General features: G+C 38.7%; 2 protein-coding genes across 2 annotated transcripts in view; both read right to left on the reverse strand.

Annotated features, from left to right (window-relative positions):
* Nucleotides 1-584: 584 nt before the first annotated feature.
* On the reverse strand, nt 585-19,166 carry irf4a (interferon regulatory factor 4a). Its single transcript, XM_027177055.2, has 9 exons — nt 19,008-19,166; nt 16,799-16,998; nt 14,999-15,185; nt 12,331-12,422; nt 11,414-11,561; nt 8,876-8,977; nt 8,394-8,789; nt 5,470-5,582; nt 585-2,918 (listed from the first exon to the last, which is right to left on the reverse strand). The coding sequence occupies exons 1-9, from the start codon at nt 19,015-19,017 to the stop codon at nt 2,778-2,780; spliced, it is 1,389 nt and encodes a 462-aa protein (XP_027032856.1). The 5' UTR covers nt 19,018-19,166; the 3' UTR covers nt 585-2,777.
* Nucleotides 19,167-21,951: 2,785 nt separating this feature from the next.
* The window catches only part of dusp22b (dual specificity phosphatase 22b), a 17,037-nt gene continuing 14,491 nt past the window's right edge, over nt 21,952-24,497 (reverse strand). The window contains exon 10 of the mRNA XM_047815565.1: nt 21,952-22,320. Coding sequence (XP_047671521.1) covers nt 22,195-22,320 — 126 coding nt within the window. The 3' untranslated portion in view covers nt 21,952-22,194. The remainder of the gene's footprint in view (nt 22,321-24,497) is intronic.

Raw genomic sequence — 24,497 nt, forward strand, 5'->3', positions numbered from 1 at the left:
CTGTTTTCATGTCGCTTTAAGGGCGTGCAAACTTTTGCACTCAGGTCTGCATGGATTCTTTTTTATTTTTAAGTGTGTTGACAGAAAGTTTTGGCACCCTGTGTATTATATTTACTTTTATTTTAATGATGATTTATATATTTCTTTTTAGTCTTTGTAGAAATTCGGCTAGCAAAGATCACTCCCGCTACATCTCCCCTGCTTCTGTACAGTGTGAATAAACGGCCATGAAGGCGGTACCCCAGACCCCACTTATCCACTCAACCCCCTTGTGTCGTATGTCTTTTTGTTTTTCTTGTGGGCCAGTCTTCCTGTGCACCTGTGAATCAAACTTCCTGTCTTTCTCTCCTTCTCTATCTCTATCTCACCCGCTATGTGTCTCTACTACCCCTAAACCGCATTCTCCCCTCGACTGCCGTCACTCAAGCATAGCTGCATGTTAAGCAGGCAGCGACACACACACATACACACGCACACAGCGTGAGGGTGAGAAGCTCACATATGTGCATGAATAGTCATGCAGATTTAGAGATATACAAATGTAGGCACACACACGTACACACACAACATACAATGTCAGAAAATTTAAGAAACAGAGAAATCTTTATTTTCATTCATAGCATGATTATAGAAAAGGTATATAACAAGATACAAAAATACAGCTTTACAAAACTTTCCTGATTTTTTTTAAGACAGAAAAATAGAAAAATAGAGACATTGATGTCTTTCCCCTCCTCTCCTCTTTCGACCTTTCTACAGCATTTTACCACAACACTGTGGCCAGTAACCTGCATGTGACAGTTTCCCATCAGCACTCAGTCTACCACACACACACACACACACACACACATATACACACTCATTGAGCACCAGAAAAAGATAACCTGCTTAAAGTTTCAGGCTTATGAAGTCTCAAAGCTCAATTTCTTAGTATTGGCCACTTCAACAGAGAAAAAAGAATTACATTCAAGATGAGACGCCTAAAAAACTCACACCACACACACACACACACGCACACACACATGCACAATTTACAGTACAAATATAAATAGACACTCGATTAAGTTGTAAACAGGAAGCGTATTTAGCTTGATTTTTCAATTGCAAAGATAGCTGAGAAAAATAAAGAATATTCTACACTAAGTTCAAAAAAGTAGACTGTGTTCCAAAAGATTATGCACATGTGATTAAGGATTATTTATTATATCATCTTGTGGATGTTGGAACAAGCTAAACCTGTCATTATTGTAATATTATGTCATTATTGTCATTATTATATCATTATGCACAGCGCAGTTTGAATACATTTAATAGGTCAAAATTCAGACATCTTTTGACATCACTTTAACAACTCTCTCTCATCCATTGAACTGCCTGTATGTCTTTGGAGGATGTCCCAGAGCTGCTGTTTTGAGGTATACTAACCCCAGAGCTGCTGTTTTAATGTATATGCCTGCCATCACTAATAGATCTTCAAAACCATGATGTTTTCTTCCTTTATGGAGATGGGATGGTGTGTTGTCTGGTATGATTTTTTTAAAAATAAAGTTTTCCTTATATCATGGCAGGAAATGGTCTGTTTTTTTTTTTTGTTGTTGTTGTTTTTTTCTGTGGTCATTTTGACGCCATCGGGGATCCTAAAGGAACCATCTAACTAACTTACCAATATTCCTGCTCAAATCATGAATGAAATGAATTTGGGGCATACAAGCCTTTATTATTGCCAGCATATCCCAACTGAGGAGGTTGGGTGTCAGAGTACAGGAGCAGCTATAGTACAGGAGCACCCCTGAATCAGGGAGGGTTAAGGGCCTTGCTCTATTACCCAGCAGTGGCAGCTTGGCAGTGCTGGGGCTTGAACTCTGAACTTATGATCAACAAACCAGATCCTTAACCACTTCAAACAATTACAGCATTTGGCAGACACCCTTATTCAGAGTGGCAGCTTGGTGGCCCTAGAATTTGAACTTATAACCTTCCGAACAGTAGTCCAACAGTAGACCTTACCCACTTTTCCCCAACCCCACCATCACTACACAATCATCACTCTGGGACCTTCTTGCTGACATCTCAGTCTTGTTGAAACATTGTGGACATTCACCAACCATCCAGAAGTCCATTCATCTGGACCATCCATTCATCTGGCCCATAACACCAGAATCTTTTCACAGTTTGATGAGGTTTGCCCTATTTCACGCTTTTCATCTTCAGATCTTTCTTCCACCACATATGGTGTGAAAACTGTAATCAGCATAATAATGTGGAACAACCTCTTTAGGTTCTGTAGGTTTACCTTTAATTAAAGTCATCTGAAAAACTAATTAACAAACTATAAACTTATCTAATTTAACCTATAATGATAGGAGAAATTAAACAATCAAAAACATTCACTGAAAAAATAAAAACTAAATGTTTATTTATTTGAAATCCTACTGATAGGTCACTTGCACAAAAATTTGGAACACAGCGTAGTACTAATTGCAAATAAAACAAAATGTTACCAAGGACAGAGTTTAACAGTTTGGGAATACATATTTATAATACTGTATAAAGCACACGATCAGTATTTCTTTTCATGCCTCTGTGGTGCACAGCTTTGAGTTTACTGTTCACGAGTCTGCTGAAGGTAGACGGGCAGGTGACACGTAGTTACCTTTCTGTCCCCTCTCCTCCTGCATGCGGGGTCTGGAAGGGTTTTTAGAGATGAGAAACTGTGCAGATGAGAGGAAAGTGGGTTTCTGTGGACAAGTCCATCGAAGGAGGTTCGAGCCGGGACGTCATTCCTGCATGTGCTGCAGACTTCTGGAGTACTCCTCCACAGGTAGGGTTCCCTGAGTGGGCAGCTCGTAACCGCGCAGGTAATGCCCGCTGGTCTGCCCGGCGTAATACACCAACTGTCTGGCAAACATCGGCTCCACCTTGGAGAGAAAAGAAAGTCATTCATTTAGGTCTGCCTTTGTCATGAACATGGAATAAAAATGTTGTTTAAAAAAGTTTTTTGTTTAGGAGACAATTATTTCACATTTATATATCTCGGAGTCTTGGGAGCTCTCAGGACAGAGAAGAAGTTGTCCTATTTTGTCGTTAAATGACAAGCTGAGTTCCAATCGATCCAAAAGAACACCAGGACTGTAGGACCTTTTTAAGCCTAAAGCAATTTTTGTATTGACTTAAACTTGACTAAGACATTAATATTTGTACTTGGACTTGTCTCTGTCCTGGGCTTGGGCTCACTAAACAGGGACTTAGTCTCGATCGACAGGTTTATTTTCACATTTCACATGAAAAGAAACTCACTGCCCAAATGAAGGAATGAAGCTGATTAGTTGAAATAAAGACTTCGCATTGTAAATGGTTTTAAGTCTTTTGGTCTTAAACTTGTGTCGATCTTGCTCAACCCCCACAAGACTGTTCTTGACTCGATCTTGCTCTACCTCAACCAATCAAGACTCATCTTTACCCGAGTTTGCTCAATCTCATCCCCTTAAGATTCTTCTTGACTTGATGTTGCTCAGTCTCAACGCCTTTACACTCTTTTTGGCTTGACCGATTTCACCCTCATAACACTCTTCATAACTTTATCAGTTTCAACCCCCTAAGATTCTTTTTGATTTGATGTTGCTTAGTCTCAGCGACCTAACATTCTTCTTGGCTTGACCTGTTTCAAACCCCTAACACTCTTCTTAGCTTGACCAGTTTCAACCCCCTAACAATCTTCTTGGCTTGACTGGTTTCAACCCCCTAACACTCTTCTTACCTTGACCAGTTTCAACCCCCTAACACTCTTCTTGGCTTGACCGGTTTCAACCCCTAACACTCTTCTTACCTTGACCAGTTTCAACCCCCTAACACTCTTCTTGGCTTGACCAGTTTCAACCCCCTAACACTCTTCTTGGCTTGACCGGTTTCAACCCCCTAACACTCTTCTTGGCTTAACCGGTTTCAAACTCCTAACACTCTTCTTAGCTTGACCGGTTTCAACCCCCTAACACTCTTCTTGGCTTGACCGGTTTCAAACTCCTAACACTCTTCTTAGCTTGACCGGTTTCAACCCCCTAACACTCTTCTTGGCTTGAGCGGTTTCAAACCCCTAACACTCTTCTTAGCTTGACCAGTTTCAACCCCCTAACAATATTCTTGGCTTGACCGGTTTCAACCCCCTAACACTATTCTTGGCTTGAGCGGTTTCAAACCCCTAACAGTCTTCTTAACTTTATCAGTCTCAACCCTATGTCTCTTTAAGACTCAGTCTTGGGCAGTCTCAACCCTTAAGATCCTCTTTGACTCAATCTTGATCTAAACGTTTCCTGACTCAATCTTGTACAAAACAAAATTTTCTATTATTTCTTACACAAAACACTTTCAATCCAATCGTCTATATTTTTACCACTAGGAAACACTAGAACTTGTTGACATACACACAAACGAGAAACAGATTTCAGTTCAGGAAAGTCTGTAGTTTTTCAAAAGCAGTAGAAAATTTGACCCTATGAAGGATTTTCCAGACAGTCCAACAGACATAAATCCGGATTTAGGCACGCATTTTATCCATACACAATGTTTTTACTCAATAAATTAGCTGTCTAACTCTCCCTGCTCAACAAATTCCTCAACTTTAACCTTTGATACCTTGGAGTGCCGATTTTGGGGGGGGGATTTTTTTCCACATGCACATCGTGTGTTTCTCCGTGTCCTAAATTCACCACCAAATATACACAGTGCTGTGCATGTAGATTCAAAATTTGTGTTTTCTCCTTCTTAATACCGGAACAACACACAGAAATACACTAAGAGGCGCTGCATGTGGAGCGTTTCAAATGTTTGTTCGTCACCAGACCGCATGTTTGTACCCACGGTCTGGATTTCTCCGCACCAGTGAGAACAGTTTTACGTCAAATCCACCGCATTTCATCGAATCTGACATGGGATTCAAGATTTACTAACAAATCTGTGCCATTTCATTTTTAAAAAGCCCAGCGTGTGTTAGATGTGGGCTCGGATTTTCATTTGACTTGTTTATGAGAGGATTTTTAGTCCGAGTCATAAAGCAGCATGCACGTGAGCACTGCTAGGTTTCTCTGGCACATACAACCCCCAGGATTCGACCCAAAGTGTCTGGAAATGTCACACAGTGCCCCGAGGGCTTGGATGTGCAAACGCAGTAATGATTTCTGCATACATAGAAGCAAAATGTTTTCCTTGGTATAATTTGGGGTTTTATAATACAATCAGACTTTTTAAATCTTTATAATTGTACTGATTACATTTACGATGACGTTCAGGATTGTGTTTAGTCAGGACATTCTTTTGTGTTTCTTTATATAATACTCTTGTCGTTTCTCATCCAGAATATAAAAGATAGATAGATAGATAGATAGATAGATAGATAGATAGATAGATAGATAGATAGATAGATAGATAGATAGATAGATAGATAGATAGATGTAAAAAGTTTCTATTTAAACATACCTGAGCTGTGATCATCTTGCTCTGTCTCTGAGGATCAGGATATTCATCTCCAAAGCAGAGCACCACCTGGTATCTGGGCACGGGACGTCCGTTATGGATGAAACCCTGCAGCTCTGTGATGAAAGCAGACATGGTGGTGATGAGTTGGATAATTGCTACAGGACTGCAGCTGGTGCTTTAATGTAGCAATGCTAATAGCCCTACCTACATGCTAGCTCTCAATGATGTCTATCTTGCACTTGTTAACAATTTTCTGTTGAAATCCTACTTTTGGCTAAACAAATGATCTCCTTAAACCTCGGACTTTATATATGATCTATTTTGTGTTTGTTTTTCCCTTCACTGTTCTATCATTCTGTAATGTCACACAGGTAGCTAGCTGACTTTGCTGCTCTGAAGCCAGCTAGCTAAATCAAGTCATTTCTACAGACAGAAGGACTGTTTTTTGTAATAGCATTGTAACTCAATCACAATAAAGTTTGTTTGTCTAGCACATTGCTTCTAAAACAGCTCAGATTGTGCACTTCTAGCCTAGTAATAGAACTAACTAGAAAAGATGCCTAAAACTTGCTAATCAGAGCCTATATGGAGATGCTAAGAAGTCTTTATGATAGAAAGAGAAATCCAAAAAGTTGCTTTATTTACATTTCAATTAAATAATTCTTGAAGACCTTATAAAATGGATCTCATTTATCAAAAAGAGAAATATAATATCCATAAAAATGAACAAAATTTGGAAAATGTCTTAAAAGTTTGCTCCTGAGTTCGTGCAAACATACTTAGCATGGACTTCGAGCCTTCGTCTCTCCAAATCGTATAATTAAGTAATAATTTTATATCTGGATTACGATGTCAAAATTAAATCACATTTATTTGAATATAAATATCATGATCGTTCGGTGAAAAAAAATCAATTAGAAACAAATACCTTAAATCAGACCTGGCTTTCTGATCAGGTTGAAAGTAATAGTTCCCTATCTGACGAGGAACAGTTATTGTGTGTTGTTGTAGTGGGTTATTACATTAGAGTAAATGCATAAGTGTAATTTAGTAGGCAGTTGTTGGTTTTTATCAAAGATGATCACCGTTTTCTGGCTAAATAAAAGCTGTATTTAATGGTAATACTAGGGCACTATTCAATCAAAGTTGTCTGATAATTGAATGATGGTGGTTTCTAAAGGTGGTTAAAGTTCTAAAATGTGTTGTAATGAATCCCCCCAAAAACTACATTTAATTCCCTTTGTTAAAAATTGCAAATATCATCCCCAAAGTCATTCCGTTCCCTTATGCTTGTCTGATACAAAAGCACCTAATGAGTAATATGGTGTTCACATGACCTGGTTCTCGTAGCACATTAAGGGCACAGATGACTCGTTCGGGAGGATGAGACGACATTTAGTTTCTGTGACAGGTGTAGTCAGGCTACAGGTTAAAGAGCGTTCGAAAAACATTCGCCTGAACGGTTTTGGAAAGTCCTTAGACTTTAGTGACTAATGTGCGACTCTGAATAAAAAGAGTAGCCATGCTGAACGGGAGGAGAGGAAAAGAGAATAAACACATGTACGCCATGTCACATGACAGCTATTTATTTCCACCAGTGTTACCACACAATTATCTCACAGCCAAACTCTGGTTCTAGGACCTGAGGTGAGACAAGAACAAGCCACTACATTAATGAATCGCTTAATATGACACACCAAAGTCAGCTGATTTACAAACTCTAAAGGTCATGCCCTTTCTGATCATGACTACACTGCACTCTTTTTCCTCCACAAAAAATAATAATCTTCAGCATCAGCAATTCCATCGATATCATTTAAGATTTGTTTTTTTATCTGTAGAAATTTCAACCCCGAAATGTCATCAATGTTACAAGAAAAAATTATTCGAGTGTTCATTAAATATTAAACAAGTTCTATGTAGGTTTGACTGTCATTTTTTCGAGACATCAAAATTCAAATTATAAGTCTCCTGGGACTTATCTAAAATGTTAAAGATGGCTGCCTTGAATTCATGGTTCAACGGACATAAGAATCCTTTACAGCCAAAACTGTAACTTTGTTTATATGTTGTAGAAACATTGTAGGACCATTCATGAAAGTTCACAATCCTGAAGTTCAAATTACGTTCTTCTGACCAAAAACCTGCTAGCCAGTGACTTGATTTGTAAACCGTAGTTCGCAATCCAAGATGTTATGTAAGAAATAAATCACAATTGGCGCAAATCTTTTTTAAAATACAGCTTGTTCCCATGAAATGGCAAAATATAACAACCTCCTTCCAGAAGACTTTCTAATAATCATCTGGTACAACTTTTAACAAGCTCTGGCACTAGTAATTCTTTCTGTAAATGTTATGCAAAGGTCTCCTTAAAGAAAACTCTATAACATCATATTAACCAATTAATACCGCCACTTTTCCGTGATACATAGCAGGACTTTTTTAATCAGATTACCATTTGGTTTACTTCATGTATGTAAGTGAGGGAGTTTTTTATATCAGCAATAACGTATTAGAACCAGCAGGCAGAAACACTGTAATCAAAAAAATGGTTCAACCAATCAAAATGGAGAATGAGATTGTTGTTGCAGCCAATCACATGCTTTTATGCAATTGATGCGGCCGAAAACAGCTCAACTACAAAGGAAAGAGGTTTCACTAACTTTTATTTGATAAAATGTTTTGTCTGATGAAACAGAATGTTTAAAAAGTTTAGGAAGGTGAAGTTTAATCTGTTTTTATTTTAAGTTCAAAATGGATGTCTCATCTGGACAAAAATAAATCTTAGCCACCTCAAATTGTTTCAATTAAATCCATGAAATATAGCAATGCCTTTAAAGGTAACGTGTGTTGCTCTTCCGTTTCATTAGTTGCTCTTCAGAAATGATCCTTCAAGCAAAAATAAAAACTGAGAAGATTCTTACCTGACAGGAAGTGCTGTGTGTCCAGAAGCTTGCAGGTCTGCTCCTTCTCCAGCTTGTTGGGTTTGTCCGAGTATGGCGCAAGCGGTCCTTCCCAGTACACCCTGCTTTGGCACAGACGCTTGGCATAGAGTCCGTCATGCGTGAGCCAGAGCAGCACGCCACGCTCCAGCAGGTTGGGAAGCTTATCAGCGCCACGCCGCTGCGACTGTGGGTACGGGAACGGGAAGAGTACGGGTTCAGGCCCGCCGAAGAGCCTGTCCTCGATGCAGGGGGACGACGGGGAGGACGGAGACGACGGGGAAGGAGAGGACGAGATCCGGCAGCCTTCAGGACTGGTGGTGGTGATCTCTTTTACCAGAGTCTCACGGTAGTACAGCGACACATGCAGGCGGAAGTCTGGGAAGAAAGGAGCCGAGAGTGAATTTGTGTGGAAAGTATTCTGGAACAAAATAAAAACGCAGTGTTTGTGGGCGAGTGTTTACCAGAGAGAGCCATGGCCTCTGCGGATCTCATACTCGGGTCCACTGAGACGGGATGCGACTCTGAATGAGTGTATGTGTAGAAGGATCCGGAAATCTGATACCCTGTAAAATGTCACGAACATTAGCACACAGAGGAAGTCTAAAGGAATAATCATAGATTAAGAAGATGTTCTGAAAAAGAAATCTAACTGAAAAATTAATCTAAAAAAATAGTAATCAATCAGATGTTTATCAAAGGTTATTACCGAAAAAAGTCTGGTAGTCTACCTTAAAATCCCCTTTAAACGCTTTCCTTTGTTTGTGCTCACAAAAGATTGCAATAATATTCATGGATGGACATTTTTTGTATAAATTTCATCATCAAATTTCAAAATCGTGTCTTTCATATCATCCAGAAAGAAGTAGACAATGAAGAAGAAGAAGAAGAAGAAGAAGAAGAAGAAGTAGTAGTAGTTAAAGAAGGATTCAATTCAGTTGAATTCTATTCAAGTTTGAATCCTGTAACACCACCGAACCTTTTTTTCCACAAGAATCTTTCTCTATTGTATTTTCATTTTAATTCTATGCAGTCAGGTCGAATCCCAAGTGGTTTCCTGTTCAACAGTGTGTGAGAGTCACAGTTGAGGTGACATTATTATTACATGGAATGTGTTTTTGACAAGAAACTCACATCACCAGAACAAAACAAGTGCAAAAAAAAAAGAAAAGAAAAGAAAAAGAAAAAAAAAAAAAATTTTGACCAGTTTGACTCATTTTTTCTGAACTCGAACACTCAGACACAAACACCTAAACCCGCGTATTTCTGTGCAGTGTCTATTTGTGGAGCCCTGACGTCATGTCCGTGTTCATGAAGCTACAGCTTGAGTGTAAAGACATTGACAGTCCTCTCTATTAAAAACCATACTTCAAATGGTGTTCTGTTTTTTTCATATTCAATGCAAACACCATTGCGATTGAATATGAACTCATGGGGCGTTTTCAATCAGTGTAAACAAACGTCTGATGTTGTGTCTGTGAGTCTGAACTAAAGTGAATCAGAACTTTTTGTTGTCTTTCGGTGTGAGACGTGTGTTTTTCCATCTGTTGTTAATCTCAGACTTAATTCTAGTGTGTTGAAGCTAAATTTGAGCTTCTTTTTAGATTCGCAAACACTTCTCACGTCTCAGAGAGCGGACGGTATAGTGAATAAACAGATCCTTAAATCTGATTGGTCAGAAAGTTTTGATTAGTTTTCACTAACATCAGATCAGATTAAAGCCCTCATTCTAACAAGTTATCGCTTCTATAGCGACAGCTTAGCTTGTACCCTCAACCCATATCCACATATCTAACCTTTATGGAAGGAGTCAGTGCTTTGTTTCCATCCTTTAGACCTTCTGCGGTCAGAAATCTTCAGGTTTGACACCGGAGACTCCTTCCTTAAAGCAAACTCTGTCACACTTTACACGTGAATTAACACATCCACATTTCCTTGATAGATATCAAGACCTTTCCTAATCTGTTTATCATTTAGTTTAGTTTAGGTGTGGAGGTGAGAAAACTGTTGCCGTAGCAACCGTAACGTATGCTATGGTATTCGATCGTTTCTGTAGTAACAGCAGGTAAACGGCTTTATCGAACCTTCGGGCTGGTGAGGGAACGACAGAGAACAAGGAGAGCAAGAACTTCTTTCAAGACCACCTTAAATTGAACTATAAATGGATAAAAAATAATAACGTTTTAATTAACAGACAAGCAGTAACTCCTCTTCATCAACCCACCAAGTTCTTCCCTCCTGTTACCCAAATACAACCAGCGGAACATTCCAAATCTCATACTTATACTTTATAAATACCAGGATATTGCACTCATTTATTAAACCGAAACAACACAGTGTTGGACACACACTCAACTCTCGCAACTTTGCTTACCTAGCGGAAAGGGGTGGAGCTACCGGGCCCTGAAGCTGGATGAGAAAAAAATACAAGATGGCCTACGACACTCCTGTGGACAAGCTGCCTTACAAACGTCTTTCAAATTAGCTCGCGCACATTTTGTGTTTTTTTTTCTTTTCAACATTTTACACGTATTTTTTTGTGTTGTTCTCCGATGTTGTTCTCTACTTCCTACTTCTACGTCTTCTACTTCCTGTTCGCCCATTTAAGCCGATACGACCCTAACATGAATGATTTTTTTTTCTTTCTTTTAACTAGCTGCCTACTTCACAGTACGGTTGTGTGAAGGTGTGTTTTCCTCCTGCAAATGTGAGAAGTGGTCGTGGTGCGCAGCAACATTTATAGGTGTTGCTCAGATCATTAACTTGCTAAATGATAGAAAGACACGACTAAACATGATCTAAACATGAGTGTGTTGAGTGTTTGGGCTAAAAAAAATAAAGCAAAACAAATAAAACTAAATCCAAGCTAGATGTCAAAATTGACAAAAATGGACAGGAAACTTTTCACCGTTTGTTAGTTCCCTTTAATGAAATGCTGAGAGAGTTTTGTGTGTGTGTGGGTGGGTGTGTGTGTGCGTGTGTGTGTGTGTGTGTGTATGAACCATTGTCGCAGGGTTGTGTGTGCCACTGTAGAGGCCGGGATGAATACGGGCCGTACGGTATCTCCGTGTGCGGCGGCGGATGATGCTGCTGCTCAGGACCGAAGTCTCTCCAGTCTCTCCTGTCCTGAGGCAGCATGTAGCTGGACATCTGCAGGAATGAATGAAAGAGAGAAAGAAAGAGAGAGAGAGAGAGAGAGAGAGAGAGAGAGAGAGAGAGAGAGAGAGAGAGAGAGAGAGAGAGATAAAGTGTGATTCATTTTCTCAGGTTCAACTGTTCATTTGTCAGGTTCAGGTAACTAAGGGTTAATCTGAAGTTCATATCTGCATTTTTATATTAGTATTAATATTTTACTACCTTATTGTTTCTATGGCAACAGTGTACCAAGAAATTCTATGTATCTAACTTCAAACATTCTGTATATATATATATATATATATATATATATATATATATATATATATATAGATATATATATATATATATATACATATATATATATATATATATATATATATATATATATATATATATATATATATATATATATATATATATATATATATATATATATATTAACATGGAGGTATGGAAGGAGGTATGAACATTAAACATGGAGGTATGGAAGGACTCTCCAGTGTCAGAGATTATTTAAAACAAAAAGAAACAGGAAGAACATTTTGTTCATCTTTCACTACACCTCAAGTAGCTCAAAGTGAACTTTTAAAAATGTCTGACCACGAATTGTGTGAATTTGTGTGAGAAATAAAAACTGCGTTCACTCGTTCAGGATCAGAAAACTGTGCAAACGATTGTTTAAAACTGGATTGTGTTTCTACATGAATTTCAATCAGAATTGTTTAAGAATTAAGTTTCAGGCACAAAAACAGAGAAAATCAGAACCTGAGTAAGAACTTACCTGAGACTGTAGAGGAGGATATGAAGAGTGCATGGGGTAAGTGAGAGGCGTCACGTGGGCTGAGCTGTCCTCAATGCTATTGGACTTGGAGCCTAAATAACACAAAGAAATAACAACAGCTTCACTTACACCACACCTGAACTATCGACCAACATCTTCTATTTTCTCATTAGTCCACAGTCAGTACCTCGTTAAAAAGAACACATCTGAAATATCACATGTACACAAGTGCTCAGACCCTTTGAACAAGTGCCTCCCATTTCTCTTGACTGTTGCTGAGAGGATTCTACACCCAGATTCGAGACGTACTGTGGTAAATTCAATTGATTTGGAGCACCTAAAGGAGCAGCTGGGGGGGGGGAAACAACTAAGGGAGCAACTGGGAGACCAACTGGGGGAGCATCTGTGGAGCAAATGAGGGAGCAACTGGGGGATCGACACTGGGAGCAACTAAGGGAGCACTTGGGGGGTGGGGGGAAGTGGGTGGAGCAAATGGGGGAGCAACTGAGTGGAGCAACTGTGGAAGCAACTAGGGGAGCAACATTGGGAGCACCTGGGGGAGGCAAATGAGGGAGCAACTGGGGGAGCAAATGAGGGAGCAACTGGGTGGAGCAACTGGGGGAGCAAATGGGGGAGCAACTGAGTGGAGCAACTGGGGGAGCAACATTGGGAGAAACTGGGGGGGCAAATGAGGGAGCAACTGGGTGGAGTAACTGGGGGAGCAACTGGGGGAACAGCTGGGGAAGCAACACTGGGAGCAACTGGGGGAGCAACTGAGGAAGCAACAGGGGGAGAGACTGGGGGAGCAACACTGGGAGCAACTGGGGGAGCAACTAGGTGATCAACTGAGCATTTGAGGGTTATGGGCCTTGCTAAGTTGCTCCCAAAATTTCTCCCCCAGTTACTCCCTCGGTAGCTCCCTTTGTGGTGTTTCAGGTGTTCGACTGCTGATTGGAAGGTTGCAAGCTCAGATACCAGGTGCACCGAGCTGCCCATGCTGGGCCCCTGAGCAAGGCCCATAACCCTCAATTGCTCAGTTAAGAGCATCTGCCAAATGACTTAAATGTAAATGCAATCAGGGGAGAGGCTCCTTAGTATGAGAGGTGACCAAGAACTCACAAAGACTGGGAGATCCTGTGTAGAGATGGGACAAACTTCCAGAAGGACAACCATCACGGCAGCCTTCCACCGATCTGAGCATTGGAAGAGGGGCTAGATGGAAGCCTCTCAGTGTAAAACACATGAAAGCCTACTTGGAGTTTGTATAATAAAAAAAAAATAAAGCACCTGAAAGACTCTCAACCTGTGAGGAACAAGATTCTCTAGTATATCCTGCATATCTCTACAATATGAAATAATGAGGGCCTTCACATGCCCTTCACACACAAGGCTATATTGAAAGACAAAAGAAGAGATGTCCATGCTCTCCGTTCTCTCGAGCCTGCGTTCTCACAGTGGCGTGAATGATGCAGGGACCCAAGAGCCGATCACGCTGTTTGGTTCTGTGCACTTGCTAACCGAAGCTATCTATAAAAAGCGCTGAGGGTGTTTAGCACATGCGGTGGCTTCCTCTGAGCTTCCTGCCCTACTGAGTGAAAGAGCAAGATGGAGAATGCACACACACACACACACATAAACACACACTAAAAAATGTTCATCTCTGCTCAGTGTATGCAGCTTGCTAGAGCATGACAAATGCATCAATCATGTTTTTTTTGTTTTGTTTTGTTTTGTTTTTCTTCTTCGTCATCTTCACTGGTGCATGAGCAGAAATATGACCCAATGCATAAACTTTGCTAATCATCTCTCTCTCTCTTCTAACACGAAAAAAAAGAAAAGAAAGAAATCTCCAAAGCTTTGATGCAGACGATGCTTTCTGGGGTTGGGATAAACCATTTGTAAAAAAAAAAAAAAAAAAAAAGACGCTGCAGAAAATGTGCATAGAGTGTTCGGTGTTTATTTTTATGCTTGCAGGAAACCACAGTTTGCTTTCTCACTGGTCATTTTAGGTCAACCTGCTACATCCCACCACATGTGTGCATTTTGTTTTGAGTTGCATTTTGCAATCTGTTATTTATCTCTTTGTATCTGAGATTTCTTGTAAGCCTTTTATTGTAGTTTTTATTCTAATAAATGTGCTATAAATAATTCCCACCTGGTTCAATAGTAATGCTGTAATGCATGTGCTATTCATTATTTATTGTGACACCCAGCGAACACCTCGTCGATAATAAACGCAGAATAAATAGACCTTTTATTTATGTTTGGCCGATAAAATCGCAAATTTAATTGGATAAACATTTATGAGGTAAAATCCGACGTGTTTGTTTCAAAATGAGATTAAATCGGATCGCCAGCAAATCGGCGTCGGATAAAAAGCGGGAAACGTGTCGTTCTTGGAAAATCTGGAAAAGTGTTCATTAGGCTTAATTACAGCATCTGGATGTTAGTTATTTTCCTACAATTGCACACCTACTGTACAGTATGTATGAATACAGGCTTCAATCCTGGTGCTGACTGGAATGAGGAAGTTGGTGGTCATGAATCTCAATCTAAAGCAGTCTTTTATATAAGAACGTACACACACACACACACACACACACACACACACACACACACACACACACACACACACACACACACACACACGCTCACACATACACGTTACCTCTCTTGGCTCCCTCAGGGATGATTCTGTAGACTTTATAAGGGTCTGATATATCCAGTTGGCTTCTCTCCACAAGTTCATCAAAGTCATTGCTCTTGTTGAGGGCGCAGCGGAGTCTCGTCTTCCATGTTGGGGGATCAGGCTTGTCCACACCTTCCCTGTACTTCCCCTTAAACAGAGCCCAGGCCTGGAGGAAACAAACAAACAAACAGTCCAGTCCCTGATGTGTTCTGATGATCAACCAGGTCATTAATGTCTACAGTGATACTGCTTCTTCTCTCTAGAGATCAACTAAGGTTCCTCAACAGACCAGAACTAGAGCCCGACCTTTCTTGGTTCCCTGTTTATGTTTCTTCCTGTTTATGAATCTTTAAAAATTGTTGTTGGTTCTAAAGAAATGATACCATGACATGGAAGGATTCATTGATCGTAACACCAATAATCGTGGACCCTGAGGTTCTTTAGGAAAGCAGAGAATGTTTCATTGTGCCACCACTCTGGTGACAACAAACTTCTACAAAGCCCTGGATTATTTCTACACATTATTCTAGAAAGATTAAGAACATTTGAAGAACGTGTTATGTCCACTTAGGGTTCCTCACTGGTTCCTTGGTAGGTTATTGGTTCTTAGATTTAGCAAAAGGGTCTCTGCTCTGGGCTTTTTCTGGGGGGGAAAAAAAGGTAGATCTCTGGATCTGTTGATTTGGGGTTCTAGATTTAAGTTAAAAAAACATGGAACTGATGAGATGGATAAGAACCCCAAACTACCTGAAAAGCCACTTAGGAGCCCTAAGTGTAGTGTAGTGTAGTTTCCTTCAAGGGTTCTTCAAGGGAAATAAGGTCAAAGGGTTCTGTGTGGAGCTTGTTCTGTGTGAGACTAGCAAATCTAAAGGTTCTTTAGAAATGTGAAAAACCTTTAAAACAAGAATTCTTGATGGAAAATAATTATTCTGATTATTAAACACAACCTCTTTAGGAGAAGAAGAACATAAAATGGAACTGTTTCTTTTTTGATACTATAATTTACTATAAAGATATTACAATTCCAATAATTAACAGTAATCATCATCATCATCATCATCATCTTCTTCTTCTTCTTCTTCTTCTTCTTCTTTTCTTCTCCTTCTCTTCTTCTTCTTCTTCTTCTTCTTCTTCTTCTTCTTCTTCTTCTTCTTCTTCTTCTTCTTCATTATTATCAGATTTTAATCAATCAGAATTTTAAGCTCCAGCATGATGGCGATGACGATGGTGTTGGTGATGGCAGTGATGATGATGATGATGATGATGATGATGATGATGTTGATGATGAATGATTGTGAATATGATGATGATGATGATGATGATGATGATGATGATGATGATGATGATGATGATGATGATGATGATGGGGATGATGATGATGATGATAATGATGAATGATCTTGATTATGATAATGATGATGATGATTATGATGATGATGATGAAGATGGTGATGGTACCGATGAATGATGGTGATTATGATGATTACAGTGAAGATGATGATGATGATGTTGGTGATTGTAATAATAAATGATGGTGATTATTATGATTATAACGATGATGATAATAATGATGATGATGATGATGATGATGATTGATAGAGATTATGATGATAATGGTGATGATGATGATGATGATGATGATGATGATGATGATGATGATGATGGTGATGACGGTAATGATGAATGATTGGATTATGTTGATGATGGTTATTATGACCATGATAATGATGATGATGATGATGATGATGATGATGATGAAGAAAAAGAAGAGCAGTGTACCTTAAAAAGTGCCGCGTCCTCATCTCGGTTGTAGTCCTGCTTTCCCGCATGCTTCCACGGGATCCTGAAAATGGTTTTCTCATCGTTCTCCCACACCAGGCCCGGGTACTCGCCACTGTCAATCTGATCGATGAGCCACTGCCGGAGCTTTCCATTGCCGCAGTTGACTGACATGCTGCAGTCCCCATCTACGTTCATCCCTGTCATCATACACACACACACACATACACACACACTTTAGTTAGATACAAACTTACACTATGAACATTACAGACATTGAATACTCTCTCAGACAAAAAGGAAGAAAGTGGAACTTTTCCATATTACTTGTTCTATTTTAGTGTATTTTACCTAGAAATGTGAATGTAGAGTACTTACATAATAGTAATAACATACCTGAAACCACATTTCAAATTTGAAACCTGCAACCTTATGTATGCTTTATTCCATTTAATTCTTAAGTCTTAAATTTTATATTTATACAATTATACAATTTTATAGTGTACTACATTATATCTTTTCTCACTGCTCTGATAACATTATCTTTTCTATGTCTCTTTTACTAAAGTCTACAGGTCATGCACCTCTCTACGTGAAAGATACACACAGATATTTTCTAAAGGTGTACCCTTGAAGGTATCTGAGGTTTGTGCAGAAAGACTTTATAGAATCTCATCCAATCTTGAATCAACTCTAAAAAGCTATTTAAAGCTATTTATTTAGAACAATTTCTATAAAAGCTTCTAAATAATGACTTATACAACTTAAATTCCAAAACCCGACTATACTAGAAATTAAATAAAAATCTTACACACCGCACAAATGAACCAAATCAAACCCTTTTACAGCATCGAATCAACTCTTTGAGTGTTAAATTGACTCATGTTATGGACCTTACAGCCTTGAGCTGAACTGCACTGAATCACACACTGAACTTTTGTCACCGAATCAATTCTTATATTGTTAAAATCACTAACGACTCAACTGGTGAAGCATCGTCCGTCTTATTTCAATTCTATTTGAAACAGTGTTTTTATTCAGTCCTGTTATTAATACAGTCTGTAAGGGATGAAATTTACGTTCATATGAAGTGAGAAACATGCACAAGTTACGTAGTACATAGTCTAGTGCATCTACAGAAATGAATCAACGCTTGGTTGATTCAAATTCCAAAATAAACAACAAAATAAAACGTATATTTAATATAAGTATAAGTAAAATATACTTCAAACTAAACAACTTATACACTGTTCAACAAAACTGATTTGAACACTATTACAGCATTGAATCAGTCCTTTGAGTGTTAAATTGACTCATTTTTTGAACTTCATACAGTAGTCTTCCAATTCTTATTAACTTAGTTTTTCAGTTTCATCACTGAATTAAAACTTACATTGTTACAATGACTTGCAAACTAGACTTCATAACCCAATGCATGCTTTCCACTCCCATAAATAGCTTACATTTCAAACATATACTACAAACTAAACTTCGACCAAATCGAATCGAATCAAACACTTTTCAGCACCGAATCAACTCTTTGAGTGTCATCGACTCATAATGTAGTTGTGCATTTTAAACATTATATACTGTTAATAGATTCATATATTAATATCTACACTAAAAATTGAACACACAGCACAACTGAACTTACACGAAGTGAATTAAAATTCGGTGTTACAGCCCCGAATCGAATCCTCGAGTCAGATACAGACTCCTCTAGAATTCTATCATGTTCATATGTGGGTACAGTTGTACTTTCATTGTAAACGTTAAAATAAAAGCACCTAGAGTGCGCTCGTCTTTGCGGACTAGGTGCTACTGTTAAAGATACACCTTTGCGTGTACAATTTTCACCTGGAAACTTGGATGTGAAGCTTATTCTGTGGTGCTTTCTTGGGTAAATGTACAAAAGGTGTGTATTTGAAGACAGCTACGGGTTAGTACCAGTCATTTATTTATTTATTTATTTATATTTTTTTATGAGACGTTCATGCATCTCAGTGCAATTAGAGTTTTATGAACCTGTCAAACAAGCAACCCCCACAGCACACACACACACACACACACACACACACACACACACACACACACACACACACACACACACACACACACAGACCATGGGATCCTGCAGTGTACACCATATCTAATCTCCCCCACAAACGAAAACCCCAACACCCACCATCCCCAACTCCTGTGCGCTTACCTTTGCGCATGCGCCGCACCTGCTCGCTCCTGCAGGCGGTGATGCTCCGACAGCCCGCTTGTTTGCGCGGTTGATTCACAGTCCTCGAGCTTTTTAAATACACCTCACACACACACACACACACCCACACACACTTTGATTCGTTGTTAATAACAGGGCGGGGATTGAAGAGCACTAGGACGAGGAAGTGATGTTTTGGAGCTCATGGCGCCCCTGTTTTTTGGGGTTCTCCGAATATCCATCCAGTGTAATGGGGGAAAAACCCCGCCGGCACGCGCGGAACAAAACTCCGGTGCCGACAGGGGAGTAAACAACAACAACAAAATCTCCCTGCGCTCGTCATCACTATAATCCTTTCCGATATCCGCTGCATTGTGTTGTTATTCCTCAGGAGTAAATTACCGTAAACCGGTTATAAAAATAAAAACAAAACCCCACCAACATTTTAACCAGGTTTGCGTCCTGGAATATCTACAACAAATACTGTCAGATTTCCTTTTTCTTATCTCATTATTTAGATTTGGGACAGAGCCGAAATTCTAAAGTAGTCTTTCTTTCATTTTTTTTTTCTTTTCCAACATAAAGCATCTCCAGTCTGAATCAGATCTATTATTATTATTATTATTATTATTATTATTATTATTATTATTATTATTATTATTATTAATTTGTACTTTTTACCCGCTGTTATTTATTTCAGATTTGTGAAGCTGTGCTGTGTAAAGAAAAGAAAGAAAGAAAGAATAGTAAGACTATCCGAATAAGTGACGCGAGTGCTCACAGAACAGCGCCATCTGCTGGAGAGAGAGAGAGAGAGAGAGAGAGAGAGAGAGAGAGAGAGAGAGAGAGAGAGAGAGAGAGAGAGAGAGAGAGAGAGAGAGAGAGAGAGAGAGAGAGAGATTTAACCATTTATTTGTTACTATGAATTCACGTGCTGAAAGAAATCACGTCCTAATATGATTTTATGGACAGAGTATGTGTATGTGAGTAATAAGTTTGTCCCTGCTGTCATTAGCCCCTGTGCAATTCTGTTCAATTCTTTCTTTCTTTCTTTCTTTCTTTCTTTCTTTCTTTCTTTCTTTCTTTCTTTCTTTCTTTCTTTCTTTTTCTTCTCTCACTTTTTTCTTTCTTCATATCTCTTTCTTTCTTTCTTTCTTCTCTCACTTTTTCTGTCATTAGCCCCTGTGCAATTCTGATGATTTATAATGAAGAAATAAAATTAATAAAGTAAATTAAAGAAAGAAGATATTTGACAGAGAGAGAGAGAGAGAGAGAGAGTCCTCCTAAGAACATGCCAGTAGGTGTGAGATTAATCTCCCATCCAGTGTGGATAGACTCAGGATTCACCTTGACACCTGGATAAAGCGCTTCCTGGATGTAAGTGACCGTGAGATTAGACTGAAGTTACAGACATATAGGACTGGAGTTCTGTCAGTGATGCACAGAGATAATCTTGTGTCAGTCTTCCATTGGTGGCTCAGGCAGTTAAGGCATTGGGTTGTTGATTAGAGGATGAGGGTTCAAGTCCCATCACTGCCAAGGAGCCACTGTTGGGCCCTTAATACTCTCTGCTGCAGTGGTGCTGTAATAAGCTGAACCAGTGCTCTGGGATATGTGAAGAAACAATTTCACCACAACGTATAATGTATAAAGGCTTTTGATCTGTTCTAGAGACCTTCTATGCCGAGCTTGTACAGGGAATAACCTTCATCTGTTTTTTTTTATTTATTTATTTATTTATTTTTACTTAAAACCAAACAACTGAAGTGAGAAACAAATCTGGAAAAAATATAAACTCGAGAAAACTTGTCATATGTAATGTGTTTATTTTTGTTAGGTGGTGATTTTAATAATAATAATAATAATAATAATAATAATAATAATAATAATAATAATAATAAAAAGATTATAAATTCAATTATTTCCAGACACACTGTAACCTGTAATGCCCATTAAAATGCAAGAAAAAATAATTAAAATAAATGCAAAAATGCAAAAAAATGTGAAAATGTTTAGAACACAATAACATATTTCTTATTTTTTCTGTAGAGGATGAAGAAGATTTTTTTTTTCTTCTAGTCAGCAATTCAGGACTACAATAATCAAATTAAACACAGTAGAAATGTCAACATTTTACCATTGGGTTATAACCAATGCATTTTGATATCACTGTTAACATTTACTATGGTTTGTTACATTTTTATCGTTTAGTATATTCAATAAATAAACAAACAAACAAACAAACAAATAAATAAATAAGTGTTATTTTCACACTGTGAGGAGAAAATGAAAAATGTTCAGGTTTTTTGGTATTGAATGGAGAATGTTTTGTGTTTTAATTTAATCCTATAAAGTATGATCGTATACTAAAACTAAAATTTGTATGTATGCTTTTATCATAATAAATATGTTGTACTTTTTATTTGTGTTTTTTGTTTGTTTGTTTGCTTGTTTGTTTTTTTCCCCCCACAAGATGTAATAGTTTGAATTTTGATGCTAGGGCTCAAGTGAATAATAAAGCCCACGCTTTCAGGGTGGGAGGAGTATACTCTTTGAGTCTCCTGTCAATCAAGGTGACACTAGCCAATCAGGAGAGCACATCTATGAGGAACAGGGCAGATAGTGCTTTCCTACATGTGTGTTAAGTCACATATTTGGCTTCATGTGTCTCAGAAGAATCACGTGTTATGCCTTCCCGTTCTCCACTAACAGCTGTTACGATTGGTTGATGGAGAAGAACTGACTTCTGGGTAAAACTTTCCAATTGATCAAACTTGGGCTTAGTGGGATAGAGTTTGAAGGGTTTGTTGTTTCTGGTCCCCAGTTTTCAGACGTGCTCACATTGTGGAAACAGATGCCTTACTGTACGTGTCCATGTTAGTCACGGCTGATCCGCCTTTATTTAAACATGTGTTTAGATAAATAAAGACGAATTAAATCACAATTACTGACATGAACTATATTTATTGTAGTAAAAACAATCTTCATCGTTTTATGTACAAAATAGGCTTAAGTTTAGTTAAGGAAGAGTTGGAACTCAGAATGGGAAAAAAAAGCAGTCGTTTAAACACAGCACGCAGTCTTAAAACTCCTCCCATCATCAGCAGCACAGTGACGGCCGTGAAGAAGAAGAAGAAGAAGAAGAAGAAGAAGAAGAAGAACTAGTCCGAGGTTCTCCGTTCCATCTTCACGTGCTCAGAGGTTTGCCCACAGCTCCTGCACTAGTGCTGGGGGCTCGACCCAGCAGGTTGCGGATGTGTTCCTCATCATTAAAGGGACAATCTTTATACTCCTTTCTCAGCCAATCCCGAAACTGAAAGCGGATATGAAGCGTTATGACTATTATTATAAACACGCTTTGAATGATTATATAAACAAGCTGATTATATATGAGAAAGGACACTCGGTGATATAAACCTCACTGTTAGCACTCTTTCTTTCTCTCTTTCTCTCACTTACACTTTTTCTTTGTTTTTCTTTCTTTCCATCTTTGATTTCTTCTCTTTCTTTCTTTCTTTCTTTCTTTCTTTCTTTCTTTCTTTCTTTCTTTCTTTCTTCTCTCACTTTTTTCTTTCTTTCTTTCTCTTTCTTTCCTTCCTTCTTTCTTTCCTTCTTTCAGACCTTTTCTTTATTTTTCTTTCTTTCTTTCTTTCTTTCTTTCTTTCTTTCTTTCTTTCTATCACACTTTTCTTTCTTTCTTTCTTTCTTTCTTTCTTTCTTTCTTTCTTTCTTTCTTTCTTTCTTTCTTTCTTTCTTTCTTTCTTTCTATCACACCTTGTCTTTATCTTCTTTGTTTCTTTGTTTGTTTGTTTGTTTCTTTCTATCACACATTTTCTTTATCTTTCTTTTTTCTATCACACTTTTCTTTCTTTCTTCTCTCACTTTCTTTCTTTCTTTCTTCTCTCGCTTTTTCTTTCTTTCTTTCGATCTATCTTTCTTTTCTCTCTCTAACAAAACGATTAAAATATATATTTTTTAATATTACAATATTTTCCGATATGAAACCAGTATAAGAATATTACAGTAATAAATATAGTAACATATCCAACATTCAACTATTAACAATATTAAAAATATTGAGATATTCTATAACTTTAGCTCTGAGTGGCAGAAAGCATTGAGCCCATTAACACTAAGCCCATTAACACTGAGCCCATTAACACTGAGCCCATTAACACTGAGCCCATCAACACTGAGCCCATCAACACTGAGCCCATCAACACTGAGCCCATCAACACTGAGCCCATCAACACTGAGCCCATTAACACTGAGCCCATCAACACTGAGCCCATTAACACTGAGCCCATTGACAGTGAGCCCATTACATTGACAGTGAGCCCATTAACACTAAGCCCATCAACACTGAGCCCATTGACACTGAGCCCATTAACACTGAGCCCATTGACACTGAGCCCATTAACACTGAGCCCATTAACACTAAGCCCATCAACACTAAGCCCATCAACACTGAGCCCATTAACACTGAGCCCATTAACACTGTGCCTATTGACACTGAGCCCATTAACACTGAGCCCATTAACACTGAGCCCATTAACACTGTGCCTATTGACACTGTGCCTATTGACACTGAGCCCATCAACACTAAGCCCATCAACACTGAGCCCATTAACACTAAGCCCATCAACACTAAGCCCATCAACACTGAGCCCATTAACACTGAGCCCATTAACACTGTGCCTATTGACACTGAGCCCATTAACACTGAGCCCATTAACACTGTGCCTATTGACACTGAGCCCATTAACACTGAGCCCATTAACACTGAGCCCATTAACACTGAGCCCATTAACACTGAGCCCATCAACACTGAGCCCATCAACACTGAGCCCATTGACACTGAGCCCATTAACACTGAGCCCATTAACACTAAGCCCATCAACACTAAGCCCATCAACACTGAGCCCATTAACACTGAGCCCATTAACACTGTGCCTATTGACACTGAGCCCATTAACACTGAGCCCATTAACACTGTGCCTATTGACACTGTGCCTATTGACACTGAGCCCATCAACACTAAGCCCATCAACACTGAGCCCATCAACACTGAGCCCATTAACACTAAGCCCATCAACACTAAGCCCATCAACACTGAGCCCATTAACACTGAGCCCATTAACACTGTGCCTATTGACACTGAGCCCATTAACACTGAGCCCATTAACACTGTGCCTATTGACACTGAGCCCATTAACACTGAGCCCATTAACACTGAGCCCATTAACACTGAGCCCATTAACACTGAGCCCATCAACATTTGAAAAGTATTATGCGAGTCTTTCAACATGCTTTACAAAGGAAAGCGACTGTGTGGCATCGCTGTCGTAAAAGGAATTAAATCTGTGAACGGCAAAAAAGAATCGAATCCAATCTGAAATTCAAATCAGTGAATTAATTCATTTGGAAAAAAGAAAATTAGTTCCTGACTAAAAAAAACAAACAATCCTAGGATAAGTTTTTTTTCCACTT

This window comes from Tachysurus fulvidraco, chromosome 1 (assembly GCF_022655615.1).
Source record: "Tachysurus fulvidraco isolate hzauxx_2018 chromosome 1, HZAU_PFXX_2.0, whole genome shotgun sequence".
Lineage (NCBI taxonomy): Eukaryota > Metazoa > Chordata > Actinopteri > Siluriformes > Bagridae > Tachysurus > Tachysurus fulvidraco.